The sequence below is a fragment of the Anolis carolinensis genome, chromosome 5, assembly GCF_035594765.1.
Source record: "Anolis carolinensis isolate JA03-04 chromosome 5, rAnoCar3.1.pri, whole genome shotgun sequence".
Classification (NCBI taxonomy): domain Eukaryota; kingdom Metazoa; phylum Chordata; class Lepidosauria; order Squamata; family Dactyloidae; genus Anolis; species Anolis carolinensis.
This window is the reverse complement of record NC_085845.1, coordinates 93,886,569-93,901,709: the sequence shown is the minus strand read 5'-3', so window position 1 is coordinate 93,901,709 and position 15,141 is coordinate 93,886,569. Positions and strand designations below refer to the sequence as shown.

Below are 15,141 nucleotides of genomic sequence, written 5' to 3'. Positions count from 1 at the left end.
TTCAAAATGAAAACGGAACAAAAACAGAACCAGTTTCCGCCATTTCACACACTCCTACAGAGAATGAAAAAGAGAGAACCATGGATTAAGAGGTGCAGTTGCTTTGCAAAATGGGCAGGATGGAATGTTCATCAGTATCACTTTATAAATGGGATCTCCCTGTTCTGAGCTGGAACTGGTTGCAATTCCTGTTCTAACCAAGACTGTTTGGTACTATAAACCTACATGCAGTCAAAACTATGACACTGTACAGGAAGTATCACTGTCCTTTAGCTGATGGGTTCAAGTATCCCCGCCACACCAAGTGGAGATTTGGGCCTGAGGATTTAATTCCACCAAAACTATCTCATTGCTGAAACCTCAGAGGTTGGTTAACAGGGTTCTACGTCAGGAGTAGACGTCCTTAGGGTGAGGCCCATGGAAAAATACTCACAAGATTTACATGTTGCCAAAAGCAGAACAAAGTAATTTAAGTGCACAGGTGTAACCTACTTATGCATGAATCAACTTATGTACTGTATCTTAAGTCAAATAAAAAAGGTACCACGTGAGAGCTTAGTCCATCCTGGAAGAATATAAGAGTAGCATCCTCTCTCCCCTCCTCAACACATCACCACATCTAACCTTTTTGAATGCTTGGATGGTAAAATGGTGGTGGCGGATGGAGTGGCTGACCATTGAGGTGGTACTGGTGCTTGCCCTCTCCACATTTTTTATGGTTCCAATTCTTTTATTGATGAAGAAAACTATTGAATGGATGATATTGAGTAATGCTTTCAAGACTGTCAGTAGGAATATTAATACCAGCTGAACTGGTTCTGAAATCACTAAGTGGAAGCTTTATGATTACAGATTTCTTTTCACCCTTCCATTCTTATTCTCCTTCATGGACATTTCTATGGAAGAGACCCATTTTTATTCCCATTCCTCAGTTCATATATCCAACTGCATCAGCACTGACAACAGCAAAGTGGTTGCATGATGAGAGCTCCCACTATTCACTACATTAAGATTCATGACATTTCTTTTCCTAAGAATATGTGTGTTCAGAATGTGGGGGAGAAGGATAAAAACCCACAAACTGTCCATTTGAACAATTGAATGTTTACATGGAAGACATTCAGTTGACAGCTACTGGCATGTTAAGACTAGCTTGACCTATTCCTCTCAACTCTTTTGGTGCCTTCTGTCATGTTTTCTTAGAATTTTTGTTTAAAATGGAAAGATGGGCTAAGATTCCTGAATTGGTCCCCCCAGTTTTATGTCACACTACAATAAATCTGATTCTGTAACAGTACCAAAACCAGTTCAAGCTGTACATGCCACAAAGTAAAGAAATTTAAGAAATGATTATTTCAAAACAAAATCTTCTGCAAGCAATCTCTTGCTTCTCAAAAAGTGCTTCTCTTTTCCTCTTAACCTTGACATAGTATTATTTGCTTGACCCACCACTTGGATTGTCAAGAGCTCCTTAGTTTAAGAAAACTTCACGAGATGTTTCATCTTTCAATGGTTCTAGCTGTGGAGATATTACAGGAGACTTAAAAATCAACATTTCAGAAATATTCATTAACTGGAGAGGAGACATAAATATTTCCCACCATTTCCTATTATGGGGTGTCATCTTCACCTTGCAATGGTACATGAAGGATGTAAACTAATGACCATGTTACCAACAGAGTGGCTCCTCCTTGCAGTTACATTTTTTGAGAACAGCACTTAGGAATGAAGCAAGGAGGAAAAGAAGGAAAGCGTCAGCCAGTGCCATTGCTAATGGTGAACTCTGCTGCTGTGAAACTGAGAATTTCTTTTCCATCTGGGGAAATACAATTTCTCTGCTCACAGAAATATAGGGGCATATTTGTGGGGTCAGGACTGATGGCATGCATAGCTAGTTTTGGACTAGGGAAGCACAACTGCTTGGATAAATTATACTGTTATAACTGGCAAATTCAACTGTTTCGACAGCCATCTATTAACAGTCTCACAGTTAATTCAAAGTAGGGAAACAGAATATAGAGTTTCTTTATTTTCTACCCAAGGACCTACTGTGTTTTTAGTCAGTAAGTACCAGCTGTTAAAACTATTTTTCTCCACCCAGAGTGACTTCTGCACTTTGAAGCATCCTTTCCAAGTCACAACTATGACATAGTGTGAGTCTATGTGGCAATACCAAAAGCCAACAAGTTGCCTTTTCTCCCTCTCAGGGGATTCTGAGTTCATGTCCTAATAAATGTCAGAAGCTGATGTGAGACTAGAAATCTCCTCCTAGTCCCAAATGCCCCTTGATGTTCATGGCCTAATGCCAAATCCTGACCACAGAGACAAACAGTGGAATGACATTATAGAGAAGGCATGCTTTGTACTGTGAAAGTGATTCATGTTGCATCAGAGGAAATAATGGCCTCTGCTGGATAAAGCAAAGTGACATCCTATCCAAAGTCCAATTACCAAATACTAGTGTCCTTTCCTCCCTTATTGGCAGGGGGACAGGGCATCCTTTTCTTGCTAATAGTGGCTCATGAAACTTTAATTCTGAGCTGTGGGATTCAGAAAGTTTCATGCAGCATTAAGGGAGGGTGGGGTGATTTGTCTTTCTGCTTTTGCTGCCTCCTCTTCTAAACCTCTCATTATGAAACAAACAACAAGAGGGAAAGCATGAAAGAATAAATAGGGAAAGGTGTCCTCAGTATAACATGAAGGGTTTTAGATGACAAATTGAATGCTTCTATTTATTGCAAAGCCCTAGGGATATATTAGGCTTCTTTTATGCAAGATGTATGTTACTGTTTATAGAAAAAAATGTGTTTTGATGAGATTGTGTCTGGATTATTGTAATGTGCTTTATATGGGGTTGCCTTTGAAAACCATTCTGAAACTTCATGCCTCCACTTGATCTCTCCCAGCAGTTTCATGAGAGCAAAGAGAAGCCGCTTCTTGTGGAAGAAAACTCCATAGATTGGGAGAAGCTACTGGGAAAGCTCTCTCCTATGTCTTCATTAAAAGGTCCTATAAAAAGACTTCCTTCAAGCACTTAAATATCGAATGCTGGTTTAAATAAAAATGACTTTGCTTGGTGGCAATTATTATAATTATTGTCATTGTTGTTGTTTTAACCCACCTCTCCTAACTACTCAAGGTATGGTTCTGCATTAATTCACTTTTACCTGTGGAATCATTTGGACGTCTTTGGTAAAAACAAGACAGGTCCCACATTTTGAGTCTATCTGGAAGGGCCCTAAGATAACTTATTATGCATATAGATGAAAATACAGATATTCCAAAATTCAATTTAAAAATATCCTAAATTCAAAGAATGATTTGTCACAAACTTTTTAGATGGATATTTAACATGATGTTCTCTAAAGATTTGATAAGTAGATAGAGTTCTATATTTGTATAATGCATTACTATCAATCATATATGTGTGCATTTGTAAAAGAGATGAGAACATATTGGCCACAGAAGGTCACTCCTCCATCAGTGCCAATGATTGAGCTGAAAACATACAAACAGACAGAAGATTTTTTAATCTTGCACTTTTTTCAAGTCAAGATTATATATAGTAAACAATTTAAAAGCCCATAAATATATGGGTAACGAAGAGGTATGTGTATGCATGCATGTGTACATGCAAACACACATACATATCCCTATGCACAACATAGCTGACTGCTTGTTTTGATTCTGAACAGTTGATGTAAAAGAGTTGAGTAGATGGTCTTCATAATGAGTCATTCCCATGATAGACATTTCAGAGTTCACATCTAGTGCTTTAGGAGATTCCTATGCCACCATGGCATTCCAAAATACACCCACACTTTCCCCCACTGCTGAAAGATTTTAGGGATGTGGTTTTGTCACCACTAACTGCCCAGAATCCATCACTAATTACACATGGTCATAAAACCAGACATGCGTCTGACAGAGTTTCCAGTGATAAAACAGCCAGTCCTCTGAACTTTCTCCTTTCTCTTGGAGTAATTAAGCAGCTCAAGTTAAGGTATGTTCACTGAATGATAATCTCAAAAGCAGGTTCTCCACTAACACACAACAAGTAGAACATAATAATCTCTGTGAAGCCAGTTGCCCTAGAAATAGATGGGCAAGTCCTTATGTTATCTATACATCTGTGCCTTTTCAGATTCTTTTTTAACGTCTGGCCAAATTGGATGCAGATCACACAAGCTTTTCAAAAGCCGGAATATATAATCAAGATATCCTAACTCATGCTCTGATTTACACAAGTATGCAGGGAAGAAAAACATCTAAGCATATCTGTAATGACCAATTCAATTCAAATGTTGTCCTCATGTGTGGGCATAGATTTTGAATGTTTCTGGCAATGTGTGCCAAAATGACAGTATAGCAAAAGAGCGAAAGCCATGCCATCTGTACATAAATGAAATTTTCTGAAGAATGCTTGACATATTTTGCAAGTGGACATTTTTACATGCAGTGATGCAGTTTGGTAATTTGAGACTCCAGGCCTTGGGGTTCTTTGGTGGTACCCCTACTACTTGCATGGGCCCTACAGCTCCAAATGTTCCCTGGCAGCCTTTGGCATTAGACTACAGCAAAACTGTGACCCAGTTTATGTATTAATTGAGTTTAACAGTAAATGTTTTCCTGGACTATACAACTTCAGAGGTTGTAGGTGTGGGTTCCTACACTTTGAAATGCATGTTTATACAAACAAGCCAGCACTTTCCAGCATACAAAAATTGCATGTCGGATTGAAAACATCTATGATGCATTGTTCCGTCTCATTTGCTAAGTATCAGAACATATTTGCCTGGAAAAATATACTGCCCACATTTAGCATATTATGCAGAGCAGGGATAGCTTACCTTTGCTTGCTTATACTGAATGTTTAAAGTTGCTTTCTGACTTCTTAGAAGCAGTCGGCTTTTCCTTTCTACGGAAAATGTAGGGTACCCTAAAGAAATCTTCAGAGGAATGTAAGAAAGATGAGCCTGCTCTAAACTCTGCTGATTTTTAGTCACTAGAGATCTAGTTACACACACATAGAAAACAGTCAGGAAGCAAGCTGGTCAAGGACCAATCTTTCTCTTTTTTTCCTGCAAAGAGAAATATTTTTGTAAAACAGGCTTGGCCAGTCCTGGCTGATGTCTGATCCTATGCTGAGCCAAACTGTTAGTTCAGGTGGTCTCTGGAATCAGCTGCAACTTTGTTTGACATTTGCAATGCACTATCCATTTGGGTTTGCCTTAAATGTGCTGTATCGTTTTTCCTTCCAACACATTTATGCTGTTGACAGAAAGAAAAACCCAAAAAGAGAATTTTGAGAAATACAGGTATCAAAAAAATGTTAACTAAATGACCTTGTATTGGCATTGCTTGTTGATGAAAGCATGAAAGGCAATATAATTAACAGGGTTCAGAAAAATCTGCTATTTAATTAGTTATGATTCATATGGAAGAACATGTTAAGGGCGGATGAAGAGAAGGTTTGTTTAACAAAAACAAACAAAGAAATATTTTTCTTAACTGGTCAGTTGCAGTACAGAGATCAAGGAAATGTCTAAACACAACTCTATAGAAGGAACTCAAGCAGTGCCACAATTAGTCACAAAAAAGCAACATGTTAGGAATAAAGGCCTGAGCAACCACAAAGTCAGATGGAATGAAGAAGAGTGGGAAGTAATTTTTTGCTGCTTTTTTTGTCTATTTGGGTGGAATAATCAGTTATTCCACCTGCTGGCTCATAAAGGATAGAGAGGAGTATTGGAGAGATATAAGGGCTTGGACTACAATTTGAATTTGTGTGATTTTGATTGGTGTTTTAATAATTGATTTTTAATTGTATGGATTTTAACTGTATCTGTTTATTTTCAGATGTATATGTGTTGGCATCAAATTGTTGCCTGCTGTAAACCTGCCCTGAGTCCTCTTTGGGGTGAGAAGGGCAGGGAACAAATGTGAGAAATAACAACAATAATAAAAGAAACTGAATAATTTCACCAAAACAGGATATGCAGAAGGTGAGTGCATCAGAAACTTTGTGAAGATTCTCATGAAATATAAAAATTAATGGAGAGGAGAAGAAAGGTTCTACTTGATGACCCCTTTCCTAATCCATCCACGTGAATGATATGTTTCCACAAGGAAATGATCTTCATATCATTAGACATCCTGCTGAAAATTAAAGCATGATTTTGCGTGACTTGGACAGCAGCCACAATACCAAAATTGTACCCTGTCCTTGTGTGCCCTGTCTTTTATAAGCCTGAGAACGGGGAACTGTTCAATTGTAAATCAATCATGTGAAGTGCTATGTACACTAATGAAGCTATATAAATTGGTGATTGTGTTATTAGGCGATGAACCTTTTTGGTGGTTGCCATCTAGTTGTGGAACACCTTTCCACAGAAAGCTAGACTGGTCCCTTGGGTGTTTTCTTTCCACCGGCAGAAAAAAATATTTTCATTCAAGCAGGCTTTAGTCCAACCAATTTGACTGTATGGCTCTAATTTACATTTCATTCATATAATTGTTTGGTTTTAATTGTATCTGTTCTGTACTCAATTTTAAACCATTTTACATCTTTCCCTGTTTTTAATTATATCATTTTGTAGTATCCCAAGATGGCCTGTTTATGTTTTCCAATATAGTGTGTGTACACTTCTTTCTATAAGTGTGTAAGATGTATTGCATTGTCTTACAGTTTGTTGACTGTAATAAAGGTATCATTTTTGGATTGGCTCCTAAAAAGGGAGTTAAAATGGGCGGTGTTGTATTTTTCTCATAATTCTTGTCACATTTTAAAATATCTTCACAACTTTTAATTATAGTTTAGATTAAATATAATAGTTTATTTATATGTAGGATTTTAGTTGTTTTCTGTTTTAATTCATGCTGTAAACTCACTGGATCTTTCATTTAAAAAGATGGGATATAAAATACACTTAACACAATTACAGTATAATTAATAATCTAACAGATTAGATTTACAATGCAGATGTTGTTTTTAGTAGTGATGGCAATTATTATTATGGATCTTCTCTTGTTCATTTCTATCAATTCATTAACTTATGCAGATTTGTGTAAGAATTAGAAAAGAGTGATAGATATACAGTAACTTGTCCATATCCATGAATTCTTCATTCTGAAATTTTATATAAGGAATGCCATTTTACTATGTCATTGTGCATAATGGGACCTGAATATCCACATATTTTGGTATGCATGGTGGGTTCTGGAACCAAGCCACAGAAGATACCAAGGGCCCATTATAAATCGGAATATGCACTGAAATCCACATCTTCAATTAAAATATCTGTCAAACGTGCTTTACATTCAGTTTGACTCCCATTTCAATTTGCAGAATTAGTCAATTAATAAAACTTGTTGATACATTAGCGCGAGATCCTTATTATTATGCATATTAGTTTTTAAAATTTATTTTTCTACAGGGTTTTGCCCTGGAAAGAAAGGGATACATTTTACTGAAATACGAGGCTGCTTATGTTAGGATCCATGGACCCTAAATGTTACACTGCTCTACACAGTGCTTTCCATCAGAAATGGCTCCTGACATTAACACCAGAGGGCGCATGCAATTGCAGAGAAAGTTGTGCAGTCACATCATTGGGCAACACATAAACTGTAGCAGGTCTTGTAAAGTAAGAGTTTCTCTCTGACACAAGAGTGCCAGAAGAAATATGTTGTCAACCATTTCAATATCAGTGTAATCTCCTTTTGCACATGCACAAAGTGGCATTGTTTACTTAGACGATAAAGTCAGCAGAACAGAATGGTAAAATCTGTTGCTTCTGTGGAAAAGAGAGTTAAAATGCCTCAAGGAAACAAACTGCATCTTTGGCAATTAAGACATTTCACAGCACATTTGCTTGTTGTACTTAGTATATTACCAGTTGCTCGAGAAAATAACTCAAGGAGGCATTTTCTGCCTTGTGTGTTCTCACTTGATGCAATATTGTTTTAATTTTTGGAATGCCATAAAATGTTATTTCATAAGTACAGTAGAGTCTCACTTATCCAAGCCTCGCTTATCCAAGTTTCTGGATTATCCAAGCCATTTTTCAATATATCATGATATTTTGGTGCTAAATTCATACATACAGTAATTACAACATAACATTACTGCGTATTGAACTACTTTTTCTATCAAATTTGTTGTATTATTTATTTATTTATTTATTTATTTATTTATTTACAGCATTTATATTCTGCCCTTCTCACCCCGAAGGGGACTCAGGGCGGATCACATTACACATATAGGCAAACATTCAATGCCTTTTAACACAGAACAAAGACAAGACAAACATAGGCTCCGAGCGGGCCTCGAACTCATGACCTCCTGGTCAGAGTGATTCATTGCAGCTGGTTGCAGCTGGCTTGCTCTCCAGCCTACGCCACAGCCCGGGCCTATAACATGATGCTTTGGTGCTTAATTTGTAAAATCATAACCTAATTTGATGTTTAATAGGCTTTTCCTTAATCTCTCCTTATTATCCAAGATATTCGCTTATCCAAGGTTCTGCCGGCCCATTTAGTTTGGATAAGTGAGACTCTACTATAGTTGTATCTCTGCATCCTTCTCCCTCTGTCATTGTGTATATGTATATCCATTTGTCTTCCTCTCACATACACACATTCTGTATAATCCTTTAGGAATTAGATAAATGTCCATAAATACCTCCACTTTTATTGTGTGCTATGGAATTGTAATCCATCCTGAAACATCTGTCATGGAAGCTAAATAATAACTATCACCAAAGAAGACGATTGGATGCCATATCTGTTAGGAAAGCATTGCCGTTGCTCGTAATCACAGGCTAAGTAAATTCATCTGTCAATTTTCATGAATCTTTTAATGTTGTAACACACACATCATTTCAAAAATGCTGTAAATAGCAGAGGGAAGGGAATCATTCATATCAGGTATGTGGAGCAGTAGGTGTCCCATCACATCACTTTCTACCGCTTATAATTTACAATTGCAGCAGTACTGAATATGTTTCAGTGGAATTGTTTCTATGTTTCTGGATTACTTCTTGAAGTTCAATGAACATTTTTTGAAAATTATTTACCCAGCTGCCAAGATGACAGCAAAGAAAAGAGGGGATAGAGGAAGAAGAAGAGGGAAATTCAAGCAGTCAATGTTATCCTAAAGTTTTATTTTAAATTATGCATGCTAAAATAAAAGGAAGTCGCAAGCAATATGTTTAGGATGGCAATCTAATAGCAATTTTCCATGCTCACTAGAGATGTCATATGTAGTAAAAAAATATCCTGTCTTGATAATTCATAAACAAATCATTATGCATAAATGGCACTACTGTCACTGTCCTATTGTGACTTCCTAAGGTTTTCCATGATTATCCCAAGTCAGATTGGTAAGGGAGTTTCATAGCAAAGGCTCTGGAATGGGCTACAAGCTCCAGCAATAATTGTATTGTTGCATTCCCAATGAGGAAGACCTAGAAACATCCCAACACTCATGTTGAAGGATTATCTTAACAACATCCATTACTGTCAAAGAGACATTCACATGAATGCTATCACTTTCTTACCAGTCACAGAGACATTTGTATCCCCCCCCCCCCCCCCCCAATCATTTTCTTGAGAGAAATGTGACATTTTGGCAAGAGATTGAAGCCCTTGTCATCGCTTCCTGAAAGACAGCAACACCAGCCAAGGTGGTAAAAAGAGGCTCTGACTTTCTGAATTTCACTTTCTGTTGAGAAGACCATAGGGGATACAAATGCCCATGTGACTGGCAAGAAAATGTAAACCTGGAAAGGGTCAAATGTAATAATTGCAGCTAAAGTTGAATATCCATTCTCTGAAATGCTTGGGATCAGAAGTATTTTGGGTTTATATACATTATGTATATATAGATATGTAGATACACAACCACATATCCAAAACCTGTATTTGCATATTCCAATACATATTGTATATATAGTGAATGGGGGAAGGAGACTTAGTTACATGTCCAGTTATCTGACAGAGGGATAATAAGAGGGGAAAGGGGTGGGGTTAAAGACTCCAGTTCCTGCAGACAAAAATCCTGTAAAAAGAAGTCCCAACACTTCTTTGGTTGCTAGCACATCTAGCCATCACAGATGGGAAGGGAGGGGAATGTCTAAATGGATCAAGCAAGACCACCATCTGGGGTCTCACTCAGCAGCTGATGGCAGGCTGAACTGCTTGGATTTAACAGTTATGAGGGCTACAGTAGCTGAGTGAAGTGCCAATAGGCTATATGGCCAGAGCCACATTAACTTTCTAGTCCCACCACAGCTATAAGGTTAAAGATGCAGAGAGACATGGAGATGTCTGGGACATCTATTTACAGGTGTCTTGTTTGTGTAGAGCTGCAGCAACCAAAATCCTCCCACCCTTTCCCCTCTTATCTTTCCTCACCAGATTTCTGACAGAGGTGGAGCCTGGCTCCTGGTAGAAAACTCAACAGGCACTGACATGTAAGGAGCCTTCTTTCCCAAAGGAAGAAGTAGGTGTTTGGCAACAAAAGTTTCAGTTTTTGCAGATTTTAGTCTTTCAGATCACCAAAGAATGGAGATTCAGACTGTATGATAAAGAGAGATAATAAAATCAAAATGGAAAAATATATGGTATCTATAGTTATAAATTAATGTTTCACAAATAAAGCATTAGGCCATCAAATGAGTTGCTGATGTCTCAGGAGCAATTGTCATTGCCTCACAGAAATGCAGCTAAAGACCAGAAGAATATCAGCACTTGGGAGATAAGCAGGAAATAGTTTGGCAATTGCTATCTCAAAGAAGTGGAAGACATTTTTATACAAATATTTTTTTAAGTTGTGCAGGAACAAGACCTGTCAACACAAGGAAAAGCTGAAAAGAGATAATTTAAAACTTCCCAGAAAGAAACTGCATGCTATTCATTCAGCAAAATAAAACAGTTACGGAAAACATTTTACACAGAGGGACAAACTGTGGCAAAGAGAGGACACCTACCGTACCAGGCCTAGGGTATGGTATTCGTCCATCATATTGGACCCAGCGATGGTCGGCACTCTCCTTATGGGCATAATGTCCATTGAAAACTGCTCGAATGTCAACCATGCTGTACACACAAATTGCCGAGCCCTTGAACACAGAGCTAGGAGGAGAGAAGCACATCATTGAGCAAGTTCAGTGCAGACCTAATCATTCCAATACAGAACTGAATTAAATGCTTTTTAGATTTAATGTAGAAATGCTCAAGGCATACAAACTGTGAATTCTGATTAAGTTTGATCTTTCAGATTTCCCTACAGATTAACAGTATTTAGAAAAAAGAAAACATAAGAAGGATGAGATAGATTTATGGATGAATCTGTTTCAAGGCTGATTTGTTCATCTTTAACAAGAATCCCTTAACAAAAATGCATGAAGAAACCATGATAAGAAGCAGCAGAGCAATATGTATAGCATAACTGTTAGTTTTCCTGCTATCTTCAGCTACTTCAGTGTTCTCTCATATTTTCCCCTTTGTGGAGAAATGTAAAAGAAAGATAGAAGCGAACCATCTGGGAAAATATATATAATAATAATACACTGTTGTAATTGTATATTTATATTACATGCAATATTACTAATAATATTGCAATATAGTCATATAGTACAATATAATAATATTTAGTACTTATATAGTGCTTATATTGTGCTATACTAGTAATATAATATATTGTATGTGTGTTCCAATGAACCTGCGAGCACAACCACGGGAGTCACACACTCCCAGGAGTGGCCACAGGGGAGGATCCAGACCAAGAACAATCCGAAGACCCAAAGACCTCAACGGTGGAGCAGGCGGAGGATAACATGGTACATGTTACAACGGCTGTGAAGGCGGAAGAAGGCTGCAACAGATTGAGAAGCCACTCTCATTGTGTTAATCACACCACTGCTGAGACCTCAATCTGTGAAGACTGTGTGTTGACCGGCTGTGCACCGACCTCCACACTTTTAAAAAAAAACACACACAGGCGTCTTCAAAGAAATGGAGGACCATCATCCTCGAACTACGAGGGATCACCTAAGTAAGTAAATCTGTGGGAGAAAGCAAAAGTTTTTCAAGATGATGGGAATGTTTTGGGTAGATCTGTTGTCGGAGAAACAGACCTTCCATCTGGTCACCGTCATTTCTGGTCTTTTCTTTATGGTGCCGTAAAATACCTCCCCCGCTTATTAGCAGTACCTGATTTCTCTACTTACAGCTCTAAGCTGTTTTTGAACTGCTTAGGTAAACAGTGAGTTGGGCTAATGTTCGGGTGCTCACCCCAACCTGGTCTTCAAATGGGCAACCTTTTGGTTGGTAGATCTTTTTACTGCTGGTGATATACAGTTTCTTTCTTTTGCCTTTGGTGATTTTTGGAATTCATATTCAAAGTTGGTCATTGCTTTTTGTTAAGCTCCTTGAAATCTAGCTCATGGATGTAACTGTGAAGTCTTGGCTCTGCCGTTCCTCTCCTTTGCTTCAGTCCCCTCTGTTTAGGTCCCCCAATAGTGTATATGCCTCCATTTGTATTAGTTTTTGGGTGGAGCTTAACCCCCCCCCCCCCCCCCCCCGAGGCCAGTCAGTCCATCTGCCTGCACAGAGCTTTCTTGCTAGGCCCACTTTTCTTTCTACAGTAGAGCTACAGAGGTTGAGGCCTATATACTGTCTGGAAATCTTAGGCCCTAGCAATTCAAACAGGCATTCTTAGCACATACAAACTCTTCACATACCATCAGTCCCAGAGACAACAGAAGCTTGTGGTCAGCCCAAGTTTCGCAAAGTACAAGATTAAGTCCATCACTTTGCATCAGAGGCAAAATACTTTCCAGAATCCCAGAAAGATGTCTGCAATTAACAAAATCTTCCTTTGTAATGCATTGTTTTAAGCTATTTTACAATAGTCCTGGGTGGAGTTAGCCCTTTGTTCTTCCTGTTTTCAGTAAATTTATTTTGTTTAACTTTCACCTTTCCTAAAGTGCCTCTGTATTTTAAAGGTCTTGATCTTAATAGAATGTATACAGATAGTCCCCAAGTAAAGCCAAACACCATAGTTTTCCCAAAGGCTTGGGCATGCCATCACAGTAACTTTGAAATTGCTTTTGCATACTGGGTTTTGCTGGTACTTGAATTTTGAAAATCTTTTAATATTAGATACCCTTTTCTTAATAAACTTATTGTTGTTGTTGATCTGTGTGGTATTTGGGTGAAAAAGGGATCAAGTAGGTGGCTGGGCTGTAACAGGGCCCAGAGATAAACACTCTTCTTCCATCCCGTTATCATAGTCCCTCTATTCTAGCTGCTCTACTTTGCAAACAATAGAATGGACCCTAAAAATAAAGACGATGATTAAACAGGAATCAAATCCATCACTTATATTATACCTACCACTCCTACATGACCATTACCCATAAGAGAAGAAAACTGCAACAGGCCTGTGCCTCCCATCAAGATTCATCTCAATGGGGTCATCCATCAAATCATGTTGGTTACAGATGATTTAAAGTAAAAGTCTACTAAGCTATTTAAAAATCTCATTCAGCTTCAAAAGATTTTTATGAACTTTGGTGAACTGTACTGAAGTAATGGCATATTGGTTTGTGCAATGCCTAGTTGAGATCATAAAAAAAGAACAGAAGGGATCCAGTGTGTAAACTGGTTTGAAATGCTAAACAGAATGCTGTGCTTGGAAGTTGGCCATATGCTCTATTTGTAACTTGCCTTTCCCCTGTGGAGTTCAGAATTGACTTTGAGCTTCAAAACATGCCTGTGAGGTATGTTAAGTTAGGAATACGTACTTTGCCCATGCCCACACAGTGAGCTTCCTATCTGAGGACTGGATGTGAACCTTGATCTCCCACATCTAAACTGAATGCTACAGTCACTACACCAATTGGTTCTCACTAGGTGGCACTGAGAAAGGCATTGCTTCTCTGTCTACTCTGTCCTCTGTAAAAAGGTAAAATAATATTTATAGTAATACAATCTGGGGGCTAGTGTTGTAGCACAGCCCAGACAGGGTTATTCAAGACGCTTGGTTTTTGACTTTCAGATAGACTGACACGCAAAGCCTTAAATGTACCTTGTAGTGGTGAAGACGCCATACACCATAGGATTTCTTTCATCTCGTGTGGGAAGTAGAAATATATCCTCTGCAATTGAGAATAGGTTGTTTTTAAAGTTAAGATAATACATCTTTAGTCATATTTTTCTCTATCTGTAATATGTTGCTCCACTCATGAAAAGAAACCCATAGCACTTTTTCTTTAGTTTTGCATGATGTTGTTTGTGCATAGATATTAAATATTCTCCATCCATAATTACTAGCATATCTTCATTATCAGTCCCATTTCGCCATACATATAACTTTAAATTATGTGCACACAGTAGGTTTGTGTGTCTGTCTCACATCATCTGTAGCATGTGTCAAGGTAAAAAATGTATGCTCAATCCCACAAGTTTGTTCTTGTTTCAAATGCATAATAATGTTGTGTATCTTCAAGTCAACTCTGTTTTATCATGGTATTTGCTTGGCAAGATTGATTGAGAGAAGAGTCCTTTGATAAGAGAGTGAGATTTGTTCAAGGTCACCCAGTGGGCTTCAATGGTTGAAGAGTGATTTGAATCCTGGTCTACCAAAGTCCTAACTGAAACATAAAACCATGTTGTCTCTCATTGTAAAAGCCCTGTCAAAAAAAATCAATAAAATGTTACACACCAGACATATATTGGCCTATATCAATGTCTGGCAGGAGACCTTGGAGACCCACACTCCAAATTGTACCTACTCTACAAACAAACAAAAAAGAAATTATTTATTTCCACTCAAGCTCCTTCTAGAGAGCATTCTCTTCAAACTTTGGGGCATTCTTGGATTCTGGGACACATTTTGGGGAAAATCTTGAGAAAAAATGACTCCTGAGGGTCCTGGTGGACCCAAATATAGCTCTGGGGGCTGCACTTTTAGGCTATATGAATATAGCTCAATTCCTCAGGAAGTGCACAGATACATCTTCTGCCAGCTTCAGAAACAGAATAAATATAAAAATAATCCAATGATTGTAGTCTTTCTTTCAATATCTTTCTGAAGAAGAAGTCATATTTCAAAGTCCAAAAGGGACTATGTAG

At 38.0% G+C, this 15,141-nt stretch overlaps 1 protein-coding gene across 5 annotated transcripts in view; it reads right to left on the bottom strand.

Annotated features, from left to right (window-relative positions):
* Positions 1 to 15,141, bottom strand: part of sema3d (semaphorin 3D) — a 374,840-nt gene that overhangs the window by 47,523 nt on the left and 312,176 nt on the right. For all 5 annotated transcript variants that reach the window (XM_062981839.1, XM_062981837.1, XM_062981840.1 and 2 more), the window contains 2 exons: positions 14,096 to 14,165; positions 10,992 to 11,136 (listed from right to left, as the gene is read on the bottom strand). In XM_062981839.1, coding sequence (XP_062837909.1) covers positions 10,992 to 11,136; positions 14,096 to 14,165 — 215 coding nt within the window. The remainder of the gene's footprint in view (positions 1 to 10,991; positions 11,137 to 14,095; positions 14,166 to 15,141) is intronic.